General features: G+C 63.2%; 1 protein-coding gene across 1 annotated transcript; it reads left to right on the top strand.

The window, feature by feature from the left end:
* Positions 1–54: 54 nt before the first annotated feature.
* On the top strand, positions 55–26895 carry Uhrf1 (ubiquitin like with PHD and ring finger domains 1). The gene is made up of 17 exons (XM_077105928.1): positions 55–117; positions 1292–1454; positions 11067–11327; positions 11895–12055; positions 13421–13636; positions 15889–15989; positions 16075–16261; positions 16789–16912; positions 16998–17105; positions 18093–18197; positions 19935–20041; positions 22430–22592; positions 22683–22820; positions 24044–24167; positions 24234–24378; positions 25743–25848; positions 26749–26895. The coding sequence occupies exons 2-17, from the start codon at positions 1302–1304 to the stop codon at positions 26893–26895; spliced, it is 2346 nt and encodes a 781-aa protein (XP_076962043.1). The 5' UTR covers positions 55–117; positions 1292–1301.
* The last annotated feature ends 699 nt before the right edge of the window (positions 26896–27594 follow it).

The following is a 27594-nucleotide window of genomic DNA, read 5'->3' as shown; positions in this document are numbered from 1 at the left end:
GGGCACTCCGGGTACCACGTAGGTCCGCGCGGGATCCGAGCCACGCACGCAGCTCCATCGCCATCCCCAGCCGGGTCAAGCGCGCAGGCGGAAGAGTGGATCACGGCAGCCAGAGAGGTGAGCTGCAGGGCGGATCCGGGTGCCAGCCCGGGCCAGGCACACTGGGTGCTCCGGGCTCGGGGACTTTGCAGAACTTTCCCGCGTGGACCGGGACGCGCGGCCAGCATGGGCGCACTCATGCCCGCACGGGGGCTGCCCTGCACGCGGTCCCAAACGCTTTACCCACGCCTCACCCGGTACACTGGCTTGGGCGGGGGCGAGCAGCAAGTCGCGGAGCTGGGCGGGGGGCGCGCGGGCAGGGTGGGGGAGGGCCCGGTGAGCCGCCCGGGAGGATGTCAGTCTCCGCGCCTGCGCGCGGGGCGCCCCGCGATTCAATTGTCGCGCCCGAGCCTGATTTCGCGCGCCCTGAGTTCCCCGGGTGCGTCAGGACCAATAGGGAGCGAGCGGGGCGGGGCGACCGGGTGCGGCGGAGCCAATAAGAGGCAGCTCAAGTGAAGGGGGGAGGGACTTGGCGAGAGGGGCCCCTCGGTCCGTCCGGGCGGTGGGGGTGGGCGTGGGTTTGCTGGCGCGACCCGCGCGGCGCGGGCGGAGTGCCAGAGGGTCGCTGGGGCAGCACTTCGGGAGTCCGGGGGGCTCAGGCCGCCGCGGGGCCAAGGTGAGTCGCCCCGCGCGCGCGGGGGCGGCCGGGACGGGGCGGCCGGTTGCCATGGCCACGGCGGGGCTGGCCGCGCACGCGCGCGGGGGGGCACCAAGGGGTCCCGGGACTCGGGGGTCGCGGGTGGGGTCCTGCCTCCTCGGTCCCACTTAGTGGAGTTGTCCCGGGACTTCACAACTTGCGACCCACTCCGGACTTTGGGAAGTCCCTCTTGTGTAGACACGAATCCCGGGAATGAATGAACGAGCCGGCGCGCGCGCTCGGCCCGGGGCCCCCCCAGCCCGGGACCTGGTTTTGCTGTGAACGGATGGTGGGCTGCGCTGGATGGCCTGAGATCTCGTTTCCCTCCCTGCTCAATCCTCAACACTTGCTGGTCATTAAGACATTAAGTCCTTAATTTACTTTGCCTGGCCCTGGTTGAGACTTGGCAGTCCACCGGGACCAGGAGGTCTGGAGGACGTTCTGGGAGTTTCATACTGTCCACCAACTGGACAGAAGTAACCATGATCCCAGTATAGCCTGACATGGCCTGGTGGCACAACTGACCCTCCGTCCTGCTTTCTTTTCCTCCATCAGCGCTGACACCATGTGGGTCCAGGTGCGCACCATGGACGGGAAGGAGACCCACACTGTGAACTCACTGTCCAGGCTGACCAAGGTGGAGGAGCTGAGGCGGAAGATTCAAGAGGTGTTTCACGTGGAGCCAGGCCTGCAGAGGCTGTTTTATAGGGGCAAGCAGGTAAGCCAGCCGGCAGGCTGCCCGCTGGCCCACCTTTGTTCTTGCTGGTCTAGGCACCCCGCCTCTGCCGCCACCAGCAGATACAGTTCCCACCCCCCCCTGGTCCCGCTTCACGTCTCCCGGAAGAAGTCTTACAGAAACCTCAGATGCCTGTGAGGGGAAGGAACAAAGGCCGGACTCGCACGTTGACACACTAGGCAGGCAGCTGGCACTTGAATTTATAGCATCTGGGCTTTCAAACTCTTCTTTTTTTTAAGGCTCCCTCAAGATATTTTCTAGAGCAAGAAGTTGGAGGTGACCCACAGCTTTGGAATTTTGAAGAAGGGCCTAGATGCAGGAGGCCGTTAGGACGAAAGGGACCAGGTTTTTCTTCTAAAACATCCTGATGGCCCACAGCTTGCACCCAGGCCACTAATTGGCAGACCCCGAGAGTGTTTCCTAGAAATCTGGATGAGCTTATTCAAAGTCCAGAGATGGTGCTTTCTAATCGGGAATTCCCACCCCTCGGGCTGACCGGGTGGTCTCTGCAGGGGTCTCCTTGCCTCATTTCCCAGGGCTCTCTTCCCAGTCCCTTGCAGCATTTAAAGTGGCCATCCTGCAAGCAGCGGCCCCCATCTGGGAAGGCTTTCTGTTGGCACCTGGGGGTTTCTGCTTTGATTGGTGTCTTGGGGCACAACGGGCAGGCCATGAGTGAGGTGGCAGGTGGGATGCAAAGGTATGCTAGGAGGTACAGGTCCATCTGCTGGGCTGCCTGCAGTTGCCGGACTGAGGTGACGAGGCTGCGAGGCCACTGAAGTGGGTGGAAGTCAGTGGGCGCTGTGGGCCCTGCGTGTGGGAGTTTGGGCAGGAGGCTGCTGCCATCTGCTGTCTAGATTGGAAACTCGCTGCGGCAGGCCCCGCGTCCTGGGGCCGTAGGCGTGCTTATGGGATGTGGTGATGTTCTTGGGCTTTTGGCGCCCTAGGAGGCCCAGGTTGGCCTCCTTCCTGCTGCAGACTTGGTGGTGACGTGAGTGTTCTAGGGGTCATGTTAACAGTCCCACCCAGGGAGGAGGAGAGCAGACCCTGAGGACTCGGGTTGACGGGCTGCCATGTGCGCGGGAGGCCATGTGCGCGGGAGGCCCCTTCCCAGGCGAGCCCCTGGCTCTCCTCCTGCCCCTTCTCTTCCCGGTGGCTGCGTTTCGTGGCAGGACTGTGTGGTTTGAGCACGATGTCTCTGATTTCATAAGACTCTGGAGACCTCTGTGTGCCTCAGTGTGTGGCAGCTGGACCCTGAGTGTAGGATCCGGAGGTGGACGAGCGCCTGCTCTTTGTCAGGCTCCAAGCTCGGAGGAGATGGAGGAGCCGGGACTCCGAAGAACCGCCGCGTGGGCTTCACTGTGGCAGTCGCTTCATCCCGCAGCTCTCTGGGTCCCTGCCTACGGGCCCAGCTTGTTGTTGGGACCTATTTCAAAGTCACTTGCAGCCTCCTGCCCGTCATCCCCAACTTCACATCCGGCAGCCACTAGAGTCCAGTGTTTGTGCTGTTGTCCTCTCCTTTCCCTGTTGGGCCGCATTTGTCGCAGTGGGATCCTGGTGCAGCCAGACGGTTGACATCCCGCCAGGCAGAGCCATCTCCCTCCATTTGTAATGTGAAACCTGATCCGCGCCACTGTGGCGCTGTGTGGTCACACACCCCTGGCTGCTGCCTGTGATCGAGATGTGGGCTCCCAGGACGCCTGGCCCAGCAGCCTAGCCGTGGCCACCCCTGCCTGGCGGGGGCCGGACCCTCCCGGAACCTTGAGGTTGTGGCCTGTGCTGCTTCTCAGGGCCGCTCTGTAGTTGGGGAAGGTCCCTGTGCAGCCCCAGCAGCCACTCCTGTCCCTGTCCAGGGCTCGTCCCCTGCGGTGGTGGCTTTGTTTCCGCGGCAGGGAGGTCAAGCCTCAGCAGTGATGCAGTTTCCCAGGTTGCGCAGCTAGGAAGTGGCCAGGCGCAGGGAGGGTGCACGGGACAGGAGGTGGGACAGAGGTCTGTGCCGTAACCAGTGGAAGAAGTGAGAGGGGCCGGCCCTTCTCGCGGTTGCAGCTGGCTTTTCTCGGCCTCACACCCTTCCTTTGGGGCTGAGGCCAGGCCCTGGCACATGCCAGCTCCATGCTGCCAGGCTACGCCCCGCCCTTTTCCACTTTCTCTCCTTTTTTTTTTCTTAAAGAGACATGGCATGGCAGCAGGAGGCCCGCTGTGAGGGTGGGGGACTGGAGTAGAGCCCACCAGCTTCAGGGCGCCGGCAGTGGGGATGGCCTGGTGGTCCCCTCTGGGCTGGAGGGCAGCCGTAAGGTCGCTTCATTGGCAAAAACCTAGGACCCGCTGCCCGCTGTGCTCACGGGGACTTTGGGGAGGCCAGCTTGGGCCTGGGAGAGGCATCTGGCCATGTGGGTTTTTTTTTTTTTTTTTAATGTCCAGAAAAATAACAATAGCGGTCATCAGTGGCGCCCAGGCCTGCTCAGGTAGTGTCTGCGTTTCACCTCATCTTCTCAAAGCCCCGGCCACTCCTCACTTTCCATGTTCCCTTTTACAAACGTGGCTGCTGTGGCCCTCCGCGTGGCAGCCTATGGACATTCCATGTGGTGGCCCGCTGACCGAGCCTGGCTCACGGGGAGTAGCCCTGAGAGCCTTTAGCTCAGGGCTCCACTGCACAAGGACATCTGAGCATTTCCGGGCGGCTTGGGCACAATGTCGCTCTCTGGGGGGCGGCTTGGGCACTGCAGGTGCTGAGCCTGTCCCCTGCCTCCACTGCTCCAGGCTGGGACCGCCCCCAATTGTGACAGCCACACTCGTCTCCAGTATCATTCCAGGGCTCCTGGGGGCAGAATGGCCCAGCTGAAAACTGCTAACTTAGTATATAATTTGCTTTAGGAAAAGAGCCATTTCTGTCTACCAGGCAGCCTTCAAGGCCACATGAAGTCACTGTGACAGGTCACTCAAGATGGTGTGGGGAGGAGTGCACGGGGACAGGAGGTGGGGACAGAGGTCCGTGGCAGTAACCCAGCGGGACCCTAGTGAGAGAAGCCAGCCCTCCTGGCCATGGTGGAGCGCTAGCATGTGCCAGGCCCTGGCTCCGGCCCTCGGAAGACGGACTTGAGGGACTGTCACAGTGCTGCTGCAGCCGGCCTGGCTCCTGTCTCCTCTCCCAGGAGGGTCAGGTGGCAAATGTGACAGCCCCTCTGAGACAGGGGCCCGTCCCTGAGGCTGAGCCTCTCTGGGGGCTCGTCCCCCCAGCCAGGGCCAGCGGGGCCTGTGGAGTGTGGGAGTGTAAGTGGGGTGACCTGTGGGCGGCCTCTGCTGACCCTGCATTGCATGCAGAAGCTGCCCTGGACCATCCGCCATGAGAGGGCACGGGTGCGTCCAGCCCTGAGAGCAGCCCACTGCCCCGCGCCCGCGGCCCGTGGTGGAGGCGAGAGGGCTGCAGGAGCCTAGCAGTTCAAGGCCACTCTGGGCAGCACGGTGAGACCCTGTCCCCAAAACCCAAGGACCAGCTTCACGGTGTGTCCAGATGGGCCCTGTGGGCCTCCCGGCACCGCCCCAGGCCTCTGCGCCATGGCCCCCCGGAGGAGCTGCCCGGAGCGGGTCCCAGGCGAGCTGTGCGGGAGGAGCTCTCCAGGCGGGGCTCTCGGGCACCTGGCCTGGGTCCCCTGAGGCTCCCGGCTGACCGGGGAGCCCCGAGAGCTTTGGTGTCTGCGGACTCTGTCGGTGCCGAGACCCCGAAAGCCGAGGAATGCCAGGGCTGGACCACACGGGCGTGTCCTCGCACTGTCCCTCGTGCCCTCCTAACGAGCTGGACATTCCTTGGTCCTCAGGAGGCCATCACACGCATGGCAGTCACTGGCATCTGGACACCTCTGTGCTAGTCCTCTGGGCCTTGTCGTCCCCGCGGTGACCTCCAGGGCCCTCGCCATGCCTGCCTCAGGAGGGGCTGAGTTCGTTGTCATCAGGGGCCATCCTTGTGTCCAGCATGTGCCTGTCCCTGAGGTGTGTGCTGACCCCTCTGGCCAGGCTGGTGGGACACTGGGGGCCAGAGCAGTCCCTGCTGGTTCTTACCCCTAAGTCCAGCCTCTTGGCCCTTTCAGATGCTTCCTTCTCAGATGCAAGGTCCCCCTTGGCCCAAAACTCATGGTTTCTGTCCCCTCCACTCCTCCCCGAATCCCCGTGTCCAGGCCCCTGGAGGATGGCCACTTAGTCTATTCCTGGCCTGTAGGGCAGCATCTGCAGTCCAGGGACCCCTGGGAGGGGCGCCTGCTTCTTCTCCTTAGTCATGACTTTAAAGTCACCTCTGCTGACGCGGACAAACCCGGGGCCGCGCCTCAGGGCCGCCAGGTGGTGCGTGGGCAGGGGCATTGGCATCGGGTGGGCGTCCCTTCTCCTAAGGAGCCGTGGACAGTCGTGTGCTGGAGACGAGTCCTCCGACAGCAGGTCCCCGAGGTAGCGAGGTGGGGCCTGCGATGGCACGCAGCTGTCTCAGACCTGGAGCACACAAGTGTCCTTTGCCGTCACAGGGCCAGGGGGCAGACGCTGTCTGGGACCGTGATCCCCGGCTGTGCCTGGCCCCTCCTGGAGCTGTGGGGCGTCTGCAGGGAGGCCACCTGGCGGGCGCCTGGGTCACCGATTCTCCTGTCCGCTGGTCTGCATGTGCACCAGCCCCCTGCCCTGGTGGCCTCGTGGGTGTACCATGTGTTCCTTACTCTAGGTGACGCTCCTGGGCTTCTTGATTGTTCCGTTTCTTTTTTTTTTTTTGCCCCTAAATGCAGGGTTGCCATGGCTGCCCTGGGCAGATGTCACTACCTGATGGAGCAGAGTGACAGGCTAAGGGCCTTAGGACAGAAGTCAGGGCACAGCTGCTTTTTATTTTTATTTTTTAAATTTTTTGGTCCTAGTGGTTAAGCTCAGGGTCACTCCACCACTGAGCTGCATCCCCAGCCCTCTTTTAAAACAGTTTTTATTTTGAGACAGGGTCTCAGTAAGTTGCAGAGGCTGGCCTTGACCTTGCAGTCCTCCTGCCTCAGCCTCCTGAGCCACAGGACGACAGGCGTGGTGAAGGCACCAGCTGTGCTGACGTCTCTGGACATTTAACTTTGCTGCACTTGATGATGAGAGGTTAAGAAGTCTACCTTTATGGAAACTCGCCTCGCTGGTCACAAACTGAGAATAAAGCCTGTGCCAGGGTGGCCCTGTGCCCGGTCCCCTGCCACAGTGCTCAGTGGTGAGGTAGAGTTTCCCTCCCGCTCTGGTTATCTCGGGGGCCGTGCAAACAGCGGAACCATCACAGATGCAACCAAAGGGGGTTTGAACGTATTTCCCAGGGGATCATAGGTCCGGCAGCCAGGACTTGGGGGACGTAGAAGTTCTGGATGACACAGGACTTCCTCCTGTGGCTCTGTCGGAACCTGAAGCTAATAGCAGAGAAAGCAGAGTCCCCTCGGGCTTCCGGAGTGCAGACCGCAGGAAGGCCAGGTGCAACATGAGGTGCTGACCCTGCCCAGCCCGCCTGCAGAGCCCAACAGAACCATAGCCAGAAGCCACCAAGCCCCCCATGTGTTTGGAAATGACAATCGGGGAGCCTAAATGACCTAACGGGTTGGGGAAATGTGACCAACTGAGAAAACACAGGTTCTACAGGGGCAGCTGAGGGCGCTCTGAGAGGGGCTCTCTTTGGTCCTAGGGTTGGACCCAGGGTTGCTCTACCACTGAGCCACCGCCCCAGCCCATTTTGTGTTCTGAGACAGGGTCTTGCTACATTGCTGAGGCTGACTTAAACTTGCCATCCTCTGGCCTCAGCCTCCTGGGATTGCAGGTGTGGGCCGCAGCACTCAGCTCTGAGAGAAGCTTCTAGCATCATCGAGTTTGTATTTGAAAAGAAGAAAAGCTTAGAACTGATGCGATATCTGAAGAAATGAGAGAAGACCAGAAAAGTAATTCCAAAGCACTTAAGAGAGAGGAAGTAAAGACGAGAACAGACACTAATGCAATAAGAACGGTGTGAGCTTGGCGAAGGTAGAGGCCGACTTCTTGGAAAGATTAGCGGATGGGTGCTGGCAGGCCTGGTGGCCGTCCTGTAGTCCCAGCTGAGGCAGGAGGGTCGCAGGTTGGCGGCTAGCCTGGGCAACTGGAGGGAGACCATGCCTCCAAATGGCTAGGGGTGTGGCTCAGGGGTGGAGCACCCTGGGTTCAGTGCCCAGTACTGCAGAGTCAAGACCCAAGACAGACCCCTGGTGGGAGTTAGGATGTGGGGTCCCCAGGACAGGAGGGAGGCTCGGAGGGTGGGGTGCAGCGCATCCTGAGCTCAGGCGGTCTCCGGGACCCCACAGCAGCAGCGCGGTCTCAGACGGCAGAGGCATTGGTTCCAAACGATTTGTCCACTTAACGTGGAAAAATTGCGCTAGTAGTTAAAAACCAACTTGCGCCGTCCACTGTGTGTCGCCCGCGTGACGGACGCACCAGGACAGTTTCCCCTCAGGCCCAGCGTGCTGCCGAAGCTGTGGCCGGGGCTCCCTGTGGGTTCATTCGACCGCGGAAGGTCACTATGGAAGGTCCCAGGATCTGTGGTGCTGGGGATGGAACCCAGCCTGGCTCAGGGGACAGGACGCGCAGGGGGCAGGCCCCGGGTGAGCCACACCATTAGCCTCGCTTAGTTTTTAACACTGGAAGCGACTGACGTGAGGTGGGCCTTTCCTGGGCTCGGCTCTCATAGCTTATGTTGATGTCACTGGCCTTGAGTTGGAACTTCAGGCTCCCCATCACCCACCCAGGCTGGGGCGCCCTGTCTGTCACCCGGGAGCCAGGGCCAGGGCCTGGGGCCTGCGGGCCGCCGGCTTCTCTGCCACAAGCTGTGGTAGGGGCTGGGCATCGCTCGCCGTTCTTCGGCTTCTCCATGTGGCATGAGTCTGAGTGGCCGGTGGCTGTGTTCAGGAGCTGGAGCCTGGCCTGTCTCCCCACACCTGCTCTTTGTGCCCAGAGAGCACCCTCGTGGCCATGACTGGCCATGACCTAGGCGGTTGGATGGAATCTCCTGCCCCGCCGTCCTGTTGTCTGAAGGGCCGGGGCTCTGCAGGGTGTCCCTAACACGAAATTGTCCCTAACAACTTGAAGAAGAGGGACTGGGGTGCAGGCTGGATCCTCAGCGGGTCTCCTGGGTCCGCCCTGCCCTGCGTCGGGGTTCCCTGGTCCCCCAGCATGGGTGTCCCCATCTGACCGGCTCCTCTCCCTGGGCGCTGCCGGTGGCCCTCTGGTCTCTCCTCTTGCGCCGTCTGTGTGAATGGGACAAAGGGGGAGTGTGCCTTGTGGCTGCTCCTGGCTGTATTCGAGCTCTCCTGCCATCTTGTCCACTTTGCTGGGTTGGCACGGTGCCTCCCGTCTGGGCCTCCACCCTGCTGGCTCCAGTGGGCAGTGGTTGCAGCCCCCTCTGCGGCCCCATTGCCCTTGGTGCGGGAGCCGGGGTGTCTCTGGGCATAGCTGCTGGCCTCGGCATGTGTGGGTGCAGAAGGCCCCAGCTGCCCTGCTGCTGCTCTGGTGGACAGCGAGCATCGTGAACATGTGAGGCCTGTGTTCAGTGGTTCTCCTGGGGACAGCAGGCGGTGCTGGGACATTGTGGTCATGACTGGAGGGGAGCTCCTGTCTCAGAGTGGGCGGAGGCCAGGAACATTGCTCTGCCCAGGACGTCCACCCAGAAAATGGCCCTCTCAATGTGGCAGCAGTGAGGGGCCAGTGCCTGCCTGACCGTGGGGTGTGGCCCTGGGGTGCACTGTCTGGCCTCCTCTTCAGGCTCGCCCTCTCTTGGTTGGGGGTGGAAGTTCTCGGCCCCACCTGCGCAGCAGCCCAGCTGTGGCCTGCCTGGATGCGTCTTCCCTGGAGGCCAGTCCTCCTCTGGGCTCACCTGGGTGTGGGACATTGTGTGGGTTGGACAGGGGCAATGACATGTGTCTCCCACGACAGTGTCACACCATTAGCCCTGATGCTCCTGTGCTCACGGCGGGGGGGGGCTGGGTTGCTGATTGGTCAGCACTGCGGGTTCTGGTGGGGGCAGGGCAGGGGCTCCCCTCCAGGAGCTGTACCCATTGCTGCCCCCCCATCCGGCCTCTGGACTCCTGGATACCCCCAACTGGAGTTGCACGCCGCGGGACATTTCTGTCTGGCGCTCGCTGAGCACCAGGTCATTCCAGGGTGCAGTGTGTCACCTGCTTGTGGCTGAGGATGCTCCAGGTGTGGATGGTCTTGTGTGAGTCCCTCCCGTCTCTGGTGTTGCTGGCCTTGTGGACCATGCTGCGTGACTTGCTGTTGACCTCTCCCCCCATCTGTGCCAGCTGCTCCTGCGTCCAGGGCTGGTGTGGGCCCCAAGACCCTCCTGCTGTGGGCCCCTGTCCTGGGGTTCTCCGTACCTTGTGTCTCCCGCAGGACCAGGCCTTCCCTGGCCCCAGTGTGCCCCCCCACCCCCATCAGGAGCCACCAGCTGCTATGTGCAGAGGAGGGAAGCTGACTCCTCCTGCCTCCCTCCTCCCTCCTCCCTCCTTCCTTCTTCCCTCCTCCTCCCGTCCTCCCCCTCCCCTCCTTCCTTCCTCGCTCCTCTCTTCCCTCTTTTCTTCCCCTCCCCTCCTCCCCTCCCGTCCTCCCCTCCTCCCCCCTCCCCTCTTTCCTCCTCCTCTCCTTCCTTCCTCGCTCCTCTCCTCCCTCCTTTCCTCCCCTCCTCCCCTCCCTTCGTGTCCTCCCCTCCTCCCCTCCTGTCCTCCCCTCCTTCCTCCTCCCCTCCTTCCTCCTCCCCTCCTCCCCTCCTCCCCTCCTGTCCTCCTCCCTCCTGTCCTCCCCTCCTCCCCTCCTCCCCTCCTCCCTCCCTTCCCCTCCTCCCCTCCTCCCTTCCCTTCCCCTCCTCCCCTCCTCCAATCCTCTCCTCCCCTCCTCCCCTCCGCTCCTCCCCTCCCCTCCTCCCCCCTCCCCCTTTCCTTCCCTCCCCCTCCCCTCCTCCCTCCCCTTCTTCCTCCCTCCTCCCTCCTCCCTCCTCCCTCCTCCCTCCTCCCAGGGCTCTGGCTCTGAACCCAGGCGATCTGCAAGCAGGGCCACAAGCCCTGTCTGGGGGCGTCAGTGGTGGTCATGAGGGGCGCCCCTGGCATGGAGTAGGTGCTGGCTCAGCACTTTGAGTGCCCTGGACACCACCGACCGACAGCAGCCATAGGGAGCCATCAGGTCTGGGTGGGGTGTCCGGGTGGTCCTGTGGCGCAGGGTGGTGCTGTGGCCAGCTCCAGCCGTCCCCAGAACGGCTCCCAGGGACCTGCAGAGTCGGCTCCCGGCCAGGGGTGTTCAGGGGTGATGCTGGGCAGCAGCCCTAGCCTCCACCACTGTGGTCAGCATACCCAGACGCCACGTGTCCCTGGTTGTGGCCAGGTGTGTCCTGGGAGTCCCATGTGAGCTGTGGCAGAGGGGACCCGTGTGAGCTGTGAAGTGCTAGTCGTCCAGCGGCCACTGTGCTGTGTCCCAGGCACCAGGAGTGCGCCCTAGAGGAGGACGGCCCCACCCCACCCCAGGGGCCTTCTCTGCTGCCTCTGGTGTGGACCTGTCCGGGGCCCGTGGTGGACGCCTGTCCCGGTGTGTCTGCAGATGGAGGACGGCCACACGCTCTTCGACTACGACGTGCGCTTGAACGACACCATCCAGCTGCTGGTCCGCCAGAGCCTTGTGCCGCCGCCCGGCCTCAGGGAGAAGGACGCGGAGCTCTCGGACACGGACTCCGGCTGCGGCCTGGGCCAGAGCGAGTCGGACAAGTCTTCCACCCACGGGGAGGCGGCCGCCGAGGCGGAAGGCAAGGCCGAGCAGCCGGAGGAGAGCACGTGGGAGGAGACGGAGCTGGGGCTGTACAAGGTGAGGCTGGGGGCCGCTGGGGGCGCCGGCCCCGCCCTCCTCCCTCCCTCAGGCCGCCCTCTCTGCTGGTCACCTGGCTCCCGCCCTAGAAGTGGCCAGGGCAGTCTTCGTGCTCCTGCAGGCGACCATGGTCCTCTGGGACCCCTTGGTGACCCCTAAGGATGGAGCCTAGCATTGAGGCAGTGGATGTCCCCTGGGGCAGTGTGGTGGCTGTGACGTTTCTGAATTTACTGCCCTCGTGGGTCAGGAAGTGCTTCCCAGGAAGACCTTAATCTAGAGCTTCCTGATGAGCAGGTGGCTCTGCTCCAGGCCACCGGCAGCCAGGACAGGAACTAGGAGGTGACCCGTCGGCTGCTGTGGCTCCAGGAGCTGGGACTTCTCGTCTTGGGTGATTCTGCCCCAAGGACCCTGGGCAGTGTCTGGACACTCGTGGGTGTCCTGACGTGGGGTGGGAGAGGCCAGGCTCACTGCCCAGCACCTGTGCTGCCAGGACGCCTGCCCCAGGGGACAGCCCGGCCCTAGTGTCCCTCCCACGTGGCTGTAGCAAGTCAGTGTCTTTGCCCCCAGGTCAACGACTACGTGGACGCCCGCGACACCGGCATGGGCGCGTGGTTCGAGGCTCAGGTGGTCAGGGTGTTGAAGAGACCGCCATCTGGGGACGAGCCCAGCAGCTCTACCGCTGGCTCGAGTCCCGAAGAGGACATCGTTTACCGTGTGAAGTACGACGAGTGAGTCTCCGGGCTGGCCCTCGCGCCATAGGCTGCCCGCGCCTCTGGGTCTAGCCACGCCCCACGCCGTGGGGGACGCCGACTGGCATCTTGTCTCTTTCCCCCAGCAGAAGCTCTGTGCCGTGTGGTCTTTCTCTGAGCGCCTGCTGTGTACCCGGTTCTGAGCGGGTGCAGGTGTGGTCCCTGAGTGGACGCCAGGCCATCTGGGCCACCTATGGGACGCTGTCTTTCTGGAGGCTTCACTTCCGGACCTCCCCCTGTCCAGGCCTGGAGCCTGGAGTCCAGGGCAGGGAGCAAGGGCGGGCTTGTGGCCCGGCGCTTCCTGGCCTGCGGACAGTCTTCTCACCCGTGACCACTCACGGCTCTGCCCCTCCCTTGAGGTGCCCCCGGCCACTGGGTGAGGGCCTTGCCTGCCTGGGAGTGAGCTGTGACCTGGGCGCCAGGACTCCTCCTGCTGGTGGGCCTGTCCTTTCCGGGACAGCGTCTGGCCTCCTGAGCTCAAGTCTGTAGTTAGGGGAGAAGGAATCGGTGCTCCTGCTGGACAAGAGCCATGTCCTCTTGTTGGGGGTCTGTAAACTATGACCGAGGGCCGACTCTGGCCACCTTCTGTGTTTTGAGTGAAGCTTTGTTGAGACGCATTGGCACCCGTGGCTCACGGGCAGTGGCCGGGAGAGAGCCCTGCTGTTGGGCTCGGCAGGAGCAGCCTGCTGGGCGTGGCGTGGCCCCGGGCTGCCTGGGGTCCAGTCTCCGCTGCCGCAGGCTTCCTTGAGCTGCGCTGTCCGGTGCCTTCCACGTGGCTGGGGGGAGAGCCCTTATGGAGTGGAGGCTCCCTGTGACCGAGAGCCAAAGTCCCCGTGCGGGAGAGGCCGGGCCCCGCCCCGGGATTCCTCTGTGTCCGCCTCTCAGGGCCACCGTGATGGTGGCACCACCTGCTGGACGGCAGTGACGGCCTCTGGAGGTGGGAGTGAGGTCAAGGTGTTGGGCAGGGTGGGCCCCTGAAGGTCTGGAGGAAATCCTGGCCCCCGCCTCTCCTGGGCCCGGCAGCCCTTGTCCTAGGCTGTCACCTCCTCGCGTGTCCCCATCTCCTAGGGTAGAGAGCCGGGCCCACCCTGCTCCAGTGTGACCTCACCTTGGTGTGATGCCATCTGCGCACGATTTCCAGAACAGGCCCAGAGCCCTGTCAGGTCCGGCCTCCGGGAGGACCGCCGCCTGCCCGGTGCGCCCGCATCTCCAGCGTGGCCCTCACGGCCAGCTGGTGTTGCAGTGCAGCCTGTTCTGCACCAGCCTTGGTGGCGGCTGAGGGCCCAGCCTGACACCCTGTGGCTCCGGGTCCCACAGGATGTCAGGCTTGCGCTCTTCTCGCAGCTACCCCGAGAACGGCGTGGTCTCCATGAGGCCCAGGGACGTCCGCGCGCGCGCCCGCACCATCCTCAAGTGGCAGGAGCTGGAGGTGGGCCAGGTGGTCATGCTCAACTACAACCCCGACTACCCCAAGGAGCGCGGCTTCTGGTACGACGCCGAGATCACCAGGAAGCGGGAGACGCGCACCACGCGGGAGCTGTACGCCAACGTCAAGATCGGGTGAGCCGCCGCCCCGGGCCAGCTCGGACCTCAGTGGGGATTCCAGTCTCCCCTGACCATCCTCAGAGGGCAGGGGGAGGCCTAGAGCCTGGACGAGGCAGGTCCCTGACCGCCAGCCCTGGGGGGGCTGCTGGGGCGGTGCCTGGGCTGCCCCCGTTCCTGTGTGTGGGACGAGGTCTTATCCCTCCCTCGGGCCCCTCTCAAACTCCCAGGCTTGAGGGGGGCCTGCCTCTGCGTTGCTGGGACATAGGGCCTGTGTGGCACCTGGCCTGTCACCCTCTCGTGGCCCCCACCCCTCCAGCCAGCAGCGGTGCTCTCTGGGTGCCAGGAATGTCCCGTCGGTGGGGGGTGTGGTGGCAGGTGGTCTCTGCGGTCAGCTTCCCCTTCTGCATGACTTCCTGGGGACACACGCTCCTGTTGCTTGTATCAGCTGCTGACCAGCGTCCCCTGGCACGGAGGACCACTGTCCCAGCCGTCCACTCGGCTGGGGCACGTGGGTGTCTTGAGGTTTGCTTTCTGTGGTGCTGGGACGGAGCCAGGGCCTCATGCCCGTCTCCAGGCTGGCGGGTTCACGAGGAGCAGGGGTCAGTGTGCGAGCCTGGTGTGGCTGTCGCTGGTCTGGTCAGCACTGGCCTCAGGACATGAGCAGGAAGCGCTCGCTCCCCTGCTCCTGCTAGAGCCGATGCCCATCCTCTTTAGGCTCTGGGGTGTCTGTGGGGGTCTGGATACTTTTGAGGAGATTGTGTTTATGAATCCGGTTTCTTGAATGGTCCAGAGGCCGTCCGGGCTGGGCTGCCGCGGTCCAGTCGGGGTGCCTGTAGTTTTGAAGGAGTCGCCCCTTTCCTGTGAGCTCCTCCTTCGGCCCTCTGGAGGGCCATCCTCCGTCTGTGCGACTGGCTGTCATGTCCTGTGGTTCTGTCTGTCTTTCATGGGTCTTTTGGGCAGCCTCCTCCGGCCTGTTGTGGGTGGCCCTGCTCTCCAGGCTGGACGTAGGACTGTAGACCGTGGCGTTGAACAGTGCTTTCCTTTATTTTAGTTTTTATTTTTGCGTGGTGCTGGGGATCCAGCCGAGGGCCTCATGCATGCTAGGCCAGCGCCCTACCACCGAGCCACGACCCTGCCCACAACTGGTTATCTTAATTGCATTTTAAATTTTTTGAGACTTTCTCTGACTTGCGGCTAATTTTGAAGAGGGTTGCTTAGAGAGTTTCCCATTATCTATTTTTTTTTTTTTTTGGTACCTGGGATTGAAGCCAGGGGTACCTGACCACTGAGCCACATCCCAGCCCTTTTTTGGTTTTTATTTTGAGGCAGGGTCTTGCTAAGGTACTTAGAGTCTCGATAAGTTGCTGAGGCTGGCTTTGAACTCGTGATCCTCCGGCCTCAGCCTCCCGAGCCTCTGGGATTACCTGCTTGGCTTCCCATTGTCTTTTGATTAGCGATGCTTGTTTGACTTCCTTATGGGCAAAGAACATCTTCGGTGTGGTTCTGAGTCTTGAGGTGTTTCTTGGCCCAGGATGTGACCTCTCTTGGTGACTCTTCTGTGCTGCTCGGGGTGGACGCCCTCCTCCTGCAGGCTGGATCTCTTGGCGGGTGCCCGGGTCGTGTTCTCGCTGTGCCCTGTATCGATGGCAAGGGCCGGGAGTGCCTGGCTGTGTGGTGGGTCTTCCTGCTCTCCTGGCACCTCCCCGCTGAGGCTGGCTGTTCAGTGTGTCCACGATGATGATCAGACGTCTTCCCGGCAGCTGGTCACCTGTCCTGCTGCGTCTGTCTCCAAGGGTGTGTGCGCGCGCTGGGTGACGGGGCGGAAGCAGAGCACTGGGCCCTGGGGCTGCTCGGGCCCGTCCTCTGCCCTCGCTCCCTGGCCCGTCCTCTGCCCTTGCTCCATGCTGGGGTCGTGTAGACTCTGGAAACGTCAGCCTCACACGTTGTCCCCCGGGTGTGGCTGAGGGCCGTGTTGATCCTGCGTTGTTTACTGGACAGAAGGGCTCTTGGGTGTTTTCCTGGGCAGGTGGTCAGGCTCCGTGGTGGCTCTGGTGGAGAGCCAAGTTAGGCTCGAGCTCCCGCAGTGCACACCACCTGCCAGGTGCGTCACAGGATGACACTGGCTTGCCGTGTCCTCGTGCGGTTCAGTAGGGATGGGCAGGAGGTGCGCCAGGCCCTCAGCACCTCCTGGCCCTCATAGAGGCAGCCGTGAGCCGGCTGTTACGGAACCTGGTGGAATGTTCTCGTGTTCCCATGTCATCCCCCAGAGGTGACGCTCTCAACAACTGTCGGATCGCCTTTGTGGACGAAGTCTTCAAGATCGAGTGCCCTGGCCGAGGGAGCCCCGTGGCTGACAACCTCATGAGACGTGAGTCTGGGCCTGGGTGCCGCACAGCCCGGGGGCTCGGGCCTCCGCCCGGCCAGCCCGCCCTGACCCTGCTTCACGTGTGCAGGGAAGAACGGCCCCTCCTGCAAGCACTGCAAGGACGATCCCAACAAGCTGTGCCGCATCTGCGCCTGCCACAGCTGCGGGAGGCGCGAGGACCCCGACAAGCAGCTGATATGTGACGAGTGTGACATGGCCTTCCACCTGGACTGCCTCGACCCGCCCCTCAGCAGCGTGCCCATCGAACCCGAGTGGTGAGTGGGCCGCAGCACGAGGTGTGGCTGGTGGCCGCAGGGGCTCTCTCTGCAGCCCCCCGTGGGTCTGGGACTTGGCAGGGACATAGGCTCACTGCTCTGGTGGGTGCCAAAGCAGCCTCTTGGCCACTGTGTTCCGGGGGGCAGGTGGCCGTCCTGTGGGCCCTGGGCCCTCTTTCCTGCATGCAGGGGCCCTGCTGTCCTGCCCCCCCTCAGTGGGGGTGGGGAAACCGGCCCTGGGGGACAGAGGCACCTGCTGGGTCTTGCCCCGTCCCATCTGGCTTCTGTCCCTGTTGGGAGGGACCCTCAGTAGCAGGGGCCAGAGCCTGCTGTGGACAGGACCTCTTCTCCTGGGGGGTCGACCCTGTTGCATGTGGCTGTTGAGATCCCCGAGTGGGTCCTGGGCTGCATGTCCCCATCTGGGGCGGCGCAGAAGGATGGGGGCGGGAGGGCAGCGTCCGGCCTGGAGGCGGAAGGACGCGTCTGCTCCCACAGTCGTCCGCCAGCTGACACCCAGGTGGTCACAGGTACTGCCCCGACTGTCGGAATGACGCCAGCGAGGTGGTGCTGGCCGGCGAGAAGCTGAAGGAGAGCAAGAAGAAGGCCAAGATGGCCTCGGCCACGTCGTCCTCGCAGCGGGATTGGGGCAAGGTAGGCCGCCGCCGCCCCGCGCCCGCCGCCCCGCGCCCCTGCAGCGGCCGCTCACACACTGTTCCCTTGTTTCCCTGCCGGACAGGGCATGGCGTGTGTGGGACGCACAAAGGAGTGCACCATCGTCCCCTCCAACCACTACGGACCCATCCCTGGCATCCCTGTGGGCACCATGTGGCGGTTCCGAGTCCAGGTACCTGAGGTCCCGGCGCAGGCTCCCCCACGTGCTGCCTCCAAGCCCCTCGGGGCTGCCGGGCCCACCTGCAGGTCGGGCAGTTCTCGTGGCAGTGTCCAGGCAGTGCTGGGACAGGCCCCCAGGGCACCTTGGCTGCGGGGAGGGGAGAGCCCGGGGGGCCTGTCGCCAGGGGGGGCTGAGTGCTCACCCCTCGGAGGCCCATGAGACCCGCCTAGAAGCGGCTGCGCGTTCCACCACAAAGTGCCTGTCAGGGTCCGCTCTGGCCCAGGTCAGTCTGTGGTGACAGCACCTGCACCTGGCTGACTCGACAGCTGGGATCTGTCCCCCTCAGACGTGTGCCAGGTGGAGGAGCAGCTGCTTGGGCACCGCTGACAGGGCTGGGGGGTCTGGGCTGCGGTCTTGGGCCTCCACCCACTCTGTGTCCCCCCGGTTTCCTGGCGTGGAATTGGCCAGGAGGAGACCCACTCAAGTGGCAGAGAGGGAGGGTGTCCCTGGGGCGGCAGGTCCAGACAGGCCAGGAGCTCAGGGCCGTGCCACCCCCGTCCCCGCAGCCAGCCAGGCCTGACAGTGACAGGCTCTAAACGTCTTGGGCTGAGCAGCTGCCTGAATCCCGAGTCTGCCCAGCAGAGGGTGGCCGTTGGCCAGTGTCCTCCGAGGCGCAGCCTCTCCTGTGTGCCCACTGCAGGGCTGGAGGGGTGCCCTCTGGGGCTGGGCTGGGGCTGGCTGGGCCGGGAGCTGCTGCAGGTGGTGGGTTCCAGGGGCCTCGGGGTCTCTGCCACAGTTGGGGCCAGAGGTGTCTCCTTTTTTTTTTTTTTTTTAAGAGAGAAAGTTTTTCAATGTTTGTTTGTGGGTTTTTGTTTATTTATTTGTATGTGGTGCTGAGGATGGAACCCAGCGCCCCGCCCCGCCCCGCGCATGCCAGGCGAGCGGGTGACCGCTGGAGCCACATCCCCAGCCCTCATTTGTTTGTTGATGGGTTTGCAGGTCAGCGAGTCGGGTGTCCATAGGCCTCATGTGGCGGGCATCCATGGCCGGAGCAATGACGGGGCCTACTCGCTGGTGCTGGCCGGGGGGTACGAGGACGACGTGGTGAGTGGGGTGTTCTGGTTGTATTTAGTCGTGGGGTGAAGCTAGGGGAGCCCTCCCTGGAGCCACACTCCAGCCCTTCTCCTTCTGAGAAAGGGCCCTGCTGCGTGGCTGAGGCTGGCCTCAATCTTGAAGATCCTCCTGCTTCAGCCTCCCGAGCCGTGGATCGCCTGCCCACGGCCCGGCCTGCTGTTTCCCTTTCTCCTTTTCCTTCGTGGTGCTGGGGGTGAAGCCAGGCAGGGCCTGGGCTTGTGGTGGACATTCTACCCACTGAGCTGTGTCCCCAGCCCTTGCTTCACTTTTCATTGTGAATACATAGTCTCAGCTGGTGTGCCTGTCCCAGGTGGGCTCCCCCACCCGTGGTCTTGTCACCTGGGGTCCACTGTGGTCCAGAAACATCACGTTGAAAGTCTCAGAACCCAAGTCCATTTTACTTTTTAATAAGTTTTTTTGTTGTTAAGGGGCCTTCACTTTTTCATTTGTTTGTGGTGCTGATAGTCAAACCCAGTGCCTCCCGCAGGCGGGCATCCCCCCCCGGACCCCCCCTGGATTCCCCCAGCTCCAAACTCATGGTAAACAGTGCACACTGGGAGGCAGGGGGCCAGTGCCTTGCCGGGGCCGTCCCCTGTCCAGGCTGCCGCGTGGACGAGCTTCCTCCTGTCATCCCGGTGGCTGTCGGTGGTCCCACTGACGGTCCCGGACAGGATGCTTGTGTTTGGGGGCCCTTTTTCCACCCACTCAGGCCTGAAGTGCCCGGGGAGGCCACGTGCCCTCTGCGAGGAGAGGAGACGTGCCCTGAGTCGGCTGTGGGGCTGGGGGCATCGGGAAGCTGGGACAGTTGTGGTTCCATCTTAGCTGTGGAAGCCACGGCCAGGGAGGGACTGGACCAGCTGCGGGAGACGCCTCAGGGAGGGCTTGGCCCCGTCTGAGGCTCTGCGTGGCCACGGGAGGTCTGGGGACACGTCTTAGTCGGGTTTTGTGTCCCTCTGACCTAAATACCTGACAAGAACAACTTGGAGGATTTGGGCTTTTGGGGTCAGAGGTCACAGTCCACAGGTAGCCAGGTCCACTGCTCTGGGCCCAAGGTGAGGCAGCGCATCATGGTGGAAGGGCCCCATGGAGAACCGCTCAGCCCGTGGCGGCCAGGGAGCAAGAGAGGGAGCAGGGCCGTGGGGCGGAGTCGCCCTGCCAGCGGGTCCCTTCAGGTGGGCAGGGGCTGTTGGCCACAGCTCCCCCAGCCCAGGCACCTGGCCTCTGGATGCTCCTGAACGCAGGAGCTCTCGGGGACCCTCCTACCCAGACTGTCACGAGACCTCAGCTTGAGCACACACGTGTGGCCGTGCCACAGCCGTCCCCACCACAGCTCCAGACTTGCTCTCATTCCCAAACTGGAACTGTCCCCTCCCGCGGGCTCCACTGCTCTCCTTCCTTTCTTTGAGGCTGAGCCCCCGGGGCTCCTGGGAATGGGTCCTGCGGTGTGGCCGGTTGGCTCTGCCGCTGGCCGGGGCCTCTGGAGGGAGTGCTTCCCTGCTCCTGGCTCCTGACCAGCCGTGGCGTCGCTGGGTCCCCTGGGTCCCGCTGGGCCACACCCGTCCTGCTCGCAGCCATGCGCCCCAGCAGGGTTCAGGTTCCGGCACCCACACCCCAGCTCCTCTCCTCTCTGGGCCGGGCCCGGCGCGTGGCTGGGCTGCAGGCCGCCCGCCCTGTGCGGGGGCTCACCGCCCTTCCCGTCTGTTGCAGGACCATGGGAATTTTTTCACGTACACAGGTAGCGGTGGCCGCGACCTCTCTGGCAATAAGCGGACTGCAGAGCAGTCCTGTGACCAGAAGCTCACCAACACCAACAGGTGCGTGCCAGGGGCCCGTCTTGTCTCCCCTTTCCTTGATTCTGGTCTGGGCCTGGCGGCAGGTGCAGGAGGCCTGCGGGTCATGTGAGGGCGGCCAGGAGCCCCCTCCTGTGTTGGCTGGGACGAGGGGGTCGATCAGAGGGACGGAGTGGACGCTCTCCATAAACGGCCAGATGGCCATCGTCTCCAGCTCTGAGGCTACGGGCCTCGCGCTGCAGGACCGCAGACCCCGTGTGAGCGAGGGTTGGGGCTCGCAGCTGCCCTGCAGAGGCCGGGAGGTCGCCGCGCCCTGACCACGGGACAGCTGGGCTTTTCGGCATGAAGGTCATCACAAAGCTTAAAGGAAAGAGTGAAAGATCTTATGACCTAAACCGCGTAGAGTGCCTCAGTGACACCTGTGCACAGGGCTGATGACCGTTGAGGACAGTGGGACACCTTATATACGATGATTGTTTTTTCTATGTAAAGGGCTTTTAAAATTTCTTTTAAATGTATATTTTCGTATGTATTTTTAGTCTCCCCTGGACCTTTATTTTGTCTATATGCAGCACTGAGAATCAAACCCAGGGCCTCCAGGTGCTAGGCACGCGCTCGACCCCTGAGCCCGAGCCCGGCCTCTTGTCATTTCTTATTTAATAGGCTCGCCTAGCCTGGGTTCCATCCTCAGCACCGCATAAAAATAAACGAAATAAAGGTGTTGTGTCCATTTACAACTGAGAAAATATTTTAAAAAACCTAAAAACCTGAAAGAAGCTGGGCACGGTGGCCGCGTGCATAATCCCAGTGGCTCAGGAGGAGGATCTCGAGTTCAAAGCCAGCCTCAGCACTTAGTGAGGCGCTAAGCAACTCAGACTCTGTAGATAAAGTATAAGATAGGCCTGGGGCTCCGAGGTGGCGCGCCCCTGGGTTCAACCCCTGGTGCCCTCCACCAAGGAAAAAGACCACTGGGAAGAAACCTAGGTCAGGGATGGTGGCTGTCACCTCTAATCCCAAGTCCTCAGGAGGCTGAGGCAGGAGGATTGCAAGTTTGAGATGCCTGGGTGACTTAATGTGACCCTGTCTCAAAACAAAAGCAAAGGACTTGGAAATAACTCAAAAAAGAAATGCCCAGTGACCACGAAGAACTGTGCCCTGCAGCGGCCAGAGCTGCCCAGTGACCATGAAGAACTGTGCCCTGCAGCGGCCAGACCCTGTGGGTGGAAGCAGGCGGGATCCCAGGCACTTCCTGTGAAATCGGCCTCCAAGTCCAAAACGTTTCTTCAAAGCTCACAGTATTGAGAAGTGCTAAGGCAGGGACTCTAATTCCGTTTTTGTAGAAATACAAATCGGTACCAAATGTCTGAAAAGCTCTCTGTACGAAGAGCCTTGGAAGTGTCCCTCCTGACCTTCTGGTGCTACTCTAAGAGACTGAAGAGTGAGGCGGGGACGTGGTCTCCCCAAGCAGCCAGTGCCGGTTACCGAGTAGCCAAACCAGAGGGGGTCGCTCCACCCTCCTTGGGGGCGTTTTGATCCCAGTGACTGTTAAACATGTTTTCAGAAACCAAGGGACCAGCTCGGACACCGCACGTGGGGTGACATCTGGGCACACACCTCTCAAGTCCTGTTGCAGAACAGTGCTGTCTCTAGAGAGCGTGGTGGCTTTTTTTCTCTCCAACCTGATGAGGTGGCCTCCTGGCCCTGGCAGTGCCCAGCCCCACCCTGTGTCACCAGGAAGCCTCCTGTGCCTGACCTCCAATCCACCAACCAGGCTCGAGAAGAGCTGTTCACGCTCAGCTGGGGGCCAGAGGCGGGAGGCGCAGGGTGGACAGGACGCTTGCTCTGTGGAGACCTGTCTAGGTCCATTCCAATATGAGGTGGCGGCAGCATGTCGCTCGCCTGCTGTCGCCGTAGCAGAGGCCTCGGGATGGGTTCTGGCCCGTGGTTCTGGGGGGCCTGTGCCTGGTTGGGTGGGCATGTTGCTTGGGCCTCTGGGAGGGGCATGGGGACTCCACGGGTCCAAGCTGTGCAGCTGCGGTCCCTGGTGTACTCGGTTTCTGCACCCATCTCCCCCTGGTGGCCTGCCCACCCGGTTTCCTTTTTTTTTTTTTAATGGCTCTGGAGCCGAGCCCAGGGCCTCGCTGTGCTGGGCAAGCAGGTTGACCACGGGGCCGAGCCCTGGCCCTTCATGTTTTGTGACAGCCTCTAAGTTGCCCAGGCAGGCCTTGAACTTGAGATCCTCCTGCCGGTCTCCCAGCTGCGCCTGGCTGTGATCACGCAGGCCCCAGGTTCAGCACAGCCGAGCCGAGTAGTCCCACCTGCAGGGACTGGGTTTGCAGCACAAGTCCCGGCTCAGGTTCTGCCCCTCCTGGGGTGCGCTCCAGTCTCCATGTGGCCCGACTGTCCCCGCAGGGCGCTGGCTCTCAACTGCAGTGCCCCCATCAACGACCGAGTAGGGGCCGAGGCCAAGGACTGGCGGTCGGGGAAGCCAGTCAGAGTGGTGCGGAACATGAAGGGCGGCAAGCATAGCAAGTACGCGCCCGCCGAGGGCAACCGCTACGACGGCATCTACAAGGTGAGCCACCGCGGGCGGCCAGCCCCCGCGCCCAGGCCCCGTGGGCCTCCCGTGTCCTAGCCTGGCCCAGCTGATGGCTGCCCTCCGCAGGTCGTGAAGTACTGGCCTGAGAAGGGCAAGTCGGGCTTCCTGGTGTGGCGCTACCTCCTGCGGAGAGACGACGACGAGCCTGGGCCCTGGACCAAGGAGGGGAAGGACCGCATCAAGAGACTGGGGCTCACCATGCAGGTGCGTCCTGGCTGGGCCACCGTGGGCCTGGCGCTGTCCAGGCCTGCTGCTTGGTGCAGTGGGGACCTGGCTTGGGACCCTTGTGGCTGAGACTGTCACACCTGGACCCCCAGCGGTCCCGCCTTGAGTATGTCTTGGGGCTCTCTGTGGACTGGCAGGGGGCCAGCTCTGGGCCTGAGCTCGTGCTGCAGGTAGACCACCCTGCGGCCCACAGGGCTCCCGGCCGGGCTTCCCTGCTGGCTGTGGCCCACAGTGCTCTGGCCAGTGGTGTCGAAGGTGCAGGTGACACTTGGATCCTCATGCGTGAATCCTGGGGCGAGAGCAGACTGTGGCTGTGCTGTGGGGAGGACAGGCCCTGGGAGCTCCCTGCCCCGCCGCTGTGAGGGGTCCCGCTCTTCCCCTCGGGGCTGCAGCTGAAGGCCGAGGACTATTTAAGGAATCTTAATTGCCAGTGGGAATCCGAGAGCACCTATCCCTGGGGGTCACAGGGGTGTCATTTGGACATGTTTGTGCAGCAGGGGAATTTCGGAAGCCCGGGCGCTGGGATGGGAATGGCGGAGGCAGGGAGGGGGGCCTTAGCTCCTGCAGGGGCAGGAGTCTTGTGACTGGTCTTGCTGCGCCCCGAGCGTGTTGGAGAGGCCGCAGCTGCTGCGCTTGTCCAGACAGGGTGTCCTGCACCTCCTGGGCTCCAGCCCTGTGTCTGTGCGTTGAAATGTTCCCAGGACTGAAAACTGGGGACTTCAGGGTCAGAGTTGAGGCTTTCTTGATAAACAACACTGGAGGGTCGGACGTGAGTGGGTGGCCTTGGAGCCGGGGTGACAACCAACCCGTACGGTCGGGAGTGAGGAGCCCACTCCGCCCAGCGCCAGCTGGTGGGCTGCGGTGCGTGGGCCAGGCTTCCTGTGGCGCCAGGTCACGGGACGGCCAGGGCCGAGTGGGGCCTGGTGTGAGGTGCCCACCTGGGCTGGGGCAGTCCCGGGTGGGACCAGGTGCCTAGGCAGCGAGCGCTCATCCACGTCCCGCTGCTCTCTGTCTTCCAGGGGTGGCACTGGGCTGGGTGGAGCCGTCCCCATCCACCCGAGTTGCTCCGGGGGTGGCATCCGGTGCCTGTGGAGGCAGGGCCGGGGGTACACTGAGCAGCGCACGTGGGCCCGTCTCTGGTTGGCCCGTGACCGCTCGAGGGTCCGCAGCCTGAAACCGCCTCCTGGCCTTCCCCCTCGCAGTACCCCGAGGGCTACCTGCAAGCCCTGGCCAACAGGGAGAGGGAGAAGGAGAACCGCAAGAGGGCAGCCGCGGGCTGCGCGTCCCCCCCGCAGGGCAAGGGCAAGTGGAAGCGGAAGTCCACAGGTGGGTACCGCCGAGCTCCGCGGCCCTGCAGGGGTGCCCGCCGCTCCTGACCCCCCTCTCCCCCAGGCCAGGGGGGTCCCGCGACCCGCGCCGCCAAGAAGACGAGGCTGGAGCCCTACAGCCTGACGACCCAGCAGCGCAGCCTCATCGGGGAGGACAAGGCCAACGCCAAGCTGTGGGGTGAGGTCCTCCGCTCCCTCAAGGACGGCCCGGTGAGTAGGAGATGTCACCCACAGCTGTCACTTAGCGTGTGTGAGCACATAGTTCAGAGACGTGTCCTCCCACCTCCCCGGAACCCTGCCCCCACCGGCTCCCGCCACTCGCAGCCCGTCAGGCTGGCTCTGGCCCTGGCTCTGGCTGACTCTGGACGTCCTAGGGTGACCTGCAGTGTGTCCTGCCGTGTCTGCACACCCGGCTGCAGTGTCCCTGTGTTGTGGCCCGTGCGGTGTGCCCTTCCCTGTGGTGAGCAGCAGGCGCCCTGGCTGGGCCCCGCCGGGCGCCTTCCCTCCGGCACACACCTGGGCGTCCCCTTCCCTGCGGGCGTGGCTGTGTCCCCGCAGGCAGCCATCCTGGGGACTTTGTGGTGGTGGCTGGTTCTTCCTTTGGCTTCCTGAGGAGCCCCCCAGCCAGGGACATCCCTTTTGCTCCCTCTGCCCTCAGCAGGGCTAGTGACCTTGAGGGGTCGTTGTGAGTCAGTGTCGGGGCGTCTTTTGCCTCGGCCCTGTCCTGGCGGGAGCTGGCTGTCCTCGGGTCACCTTCAGCATCACCCCAAGCCTGAGACCTGCCCTGGGGGTTCCCTGCGGGAGTCCGTCCTCGTTCTCCGGGCTTGGCTCCGCCGGGGGCTGCTGTGAGCGGCCCAGTGGCCGGAACAGCGTGGCCTCTGCTGCCAGGTACCAAGGCCCAGAGGCCACCGAGGCCATGGGGCCAAGCTCACGTGTGCCCAGGACTGGTTCTTTTTTTTCCCATGGATGCAACTCCTTTATTTTTATTTATTTTTTATGCGGTGCCGAGGCTCGAACCCAGGTCGAGCCAGGGGTCACACGTGCCAGGCCAGTGCCCTACAGCAGAGCCCCCGCCCACCCGAGGACTGGTTCTTTTGGTGGTTCTGGGGAGAACCCCAGCCCCTTTTTCCGTTTTTGAAGGTGCCTGTGTGGTCACATGGCCTCTGCCCTCCTGGGGCACCTTGGGCTGGAGCCTGGTCTGGCCCCCTTCCCAGCACCGCAAGGCACCCTGTGGGGGTGGGTGTCTCCCACTGGACCCATCTGCACACTCCCTTGGGCCCTGTAAGGCGACATATTCGCAGACCCCAGGACGGGGCTGGGTGCCCTGGAGGTCCCGCTGTCTTCCCACTTGCTCCGGCCCGGCCCGTGGTCCGCAGAGCTGGCCTGCTCTGAGCCTGGCCTGACTCCACAGCGCCTGCTGTGCTGTGCTGGTGGCCCAGCCGGCCGGCCCTGCCACCCTGGTGCAGGGACCCGGGTGAGGCTTCCTCTCTGGGCCTGTTCTCCGAATGACGGAGGTCTGGTCACGGCCCCTGGGCAGGGTGGCTGCGGGCAGGCCTGCGGCTCACGCCCCCTGGTTTCAGGTGTTCCTGAGCAAGGTGGAGGAGACCTTCCAGTGCATCTGCTGCCAGGAGCTGGTGTTCCGGCCCGTCACCACCGTGTGCCAGCACAACGTGTGCAAGGTGAGGGCGGGAGGAGCCACCCCTGCCCACAGCTTGTCTGCCCAGTGTCCCTTCCCCAGGTCCTGCTGGCGGCTCTGGCCTCGCTGGGTCCTCCGGTCCTGGTGCTCCCCTGCTCTGAACCCTCTGTGCCCATAGTGCTCTGCTGGAGCACAGCTCCCGGGCTCTGGCTGTCCCTGCCTGACCGCCAGCCTCTCCCGCCAGCCTCTCCCGCCAGCCTCTGGGAGTTGCCTTTCTCCTCTGCAGGCCTTTTACTGGCTGGGGGCCCAGGGCAGGGGAAGGTGGCTGCGGTGCCTGAGGTCTGGGGAGGGAGCGCTGAGGGCAGAAGGAAGCCTTTCTGGAGGAGGTGGCTTTAGCCTGACAGGAAGCGGCTGTGGTGGTGAGCAGTATCCCAGGTCCTTAGAGCAGCGAGGCTGAGGGGCAGGGAGGTCAGGAGGCTGGAGTGGGCGCTGAGATGGGCCTCAGCAGGCCTCTCCTCCCCTGGTGTGTGCTGCCCAGCACCACTGAGGGCCATCACTGTGTTTGTGTTGAGGGTTCGTGGGACGCAGCCCTGGTCTCCAGGCTCGTCTGCCTGTTCCACGTGAGCACATCCCTGGCGGGATGGCTGCCCGGGCAGGCGGGTGTGCTGTGAGGGCAGACAGGGCAGCTGGTAGGTCTGGCCCGGTGGCCCGGTGGGGCATCTGGGAAGGCCCTCTAAGGCAGTGATAAGCCTGGCAGGTGGTATGACCGCAGTGCAAAGGCTTGTCCACACCCTGGGACACTGGGGTGGGGGTGGATATCTGATGCTGAAGAGCAAGCCTGGGGTCAGGGGGGACCTCTGCCTTGTGCTACTGGCCGTGGGGAGACATTCTCTCCAGCCAGGGGAGCTGAACGCACAACTTCTCCCTGATGTGTGTCTTGCAGGACTGCCTGGACAGGTCCTTCCGCGCCCAGGTGTTCAGCTGCCCGGCCTGCCGCTATGACCTGGGCCGGGGCTATGCCATGCAGGTGAACCAGCCGCTGCAGACCGTCCTGCACCAGCTCTTCCCCGGCTACGGCAACGGCCGGTGATGCCCAAGCACTTCCTGGCGGCCCCTCCCTGTGGGGCTCTCCCCCCCCCCCCCCCGCCCCGTTCTGTTTTAGTGGCTTAACTTAATGTGTAGTCTCCCTAAAAAGGCTTGTCTTCCTTTTTTTTTTTTCTTCTTTAAACAAACCATGCATTTTCAGGAATTTCATGTTCTGGCTGGAAGTTGGATTTCTCAGTGTTGTGTTCAGCTTTTGATATATAAAGCCTGCAATGTATCTGCAAAACGGGAAAAAAACAACCCCAATGTTTGAGGATGGACTTGGCAACCACGTGGCCTGGGAACTGCTGTGAAGTCCTCAGAGGTTCCCGCCACCGACCCGCAAAGTCCCAGCTGCCTAGAACAATCTCTGCAAGGTTCGTGGCTCTGGCCCCCAGTCAAAGCCAGCGCCTCTTCCTGCTGCCAGCAAGGTGGTTTCAGCGGTGGTGCCTTTGGCCCTGGGCTCGGTGGCCCAGCTGACCGCCAAGAAGTCCTAAAAGAGGACGGCCTCCGGGCCGCGGGCACACCCTCAGCGTTCCCCTGGTGCCTGCGACCCACCTTTCGAGCCCCTGTCCGGGGAGCTACCTCAGCTGGACTCGCTTCCCGGAGCCGGGGAGGCTGCCCCCAGCGGCGTCCAAGTGCCTTGGCTCCGCTTTCCAGAGACGGGGCTCTTTGCTTTCAGCACTGAACTGTTGGAAAGTGAACC

This window comes from Callospermophilus lateralis, chromosome 1, assembly GCF_048772815.1.
Source record: "Callospermophilus lateralis isolate mCalLat2 chromosome 1, mCalLat2.hap1, whole genome shotgun sequence".
Taxonomy (NCBI): Eukaryota; Metazoa; Chordata; class Mammalia; order Rodentia; family Sciuridae; genus Callospermophilus; species Callospermophilus lateralis.
Note: the sequence above shows the minus strand (reverse complement) of the source record. Positions and strands in the feature narration are given on the sequence as shown.

Coding starts and splice junctions, on each gene's coding strand:
- Uhrf1 (XM_077105928.1), top strand. CDS start 1,302: ATGTGGGTCCAGGTGCGCACCATGGACGGGAAGGAGACCCACACTGTG. Junction 16,262..16,788: donor GTGCCCATCGAACCCGAGTG/GTGAGTGGGCCG, acceptor AGGTGGTCACAG/GTACTGCCCCGACTGTCGGA. Junction 25,849..26,748: donor GCCAGCACAACGTGTGCAAG/GTGAGGGCGGGA, acceptor TGTGTCTTGCAG/GACTGCCTGGACAGGTCCTT.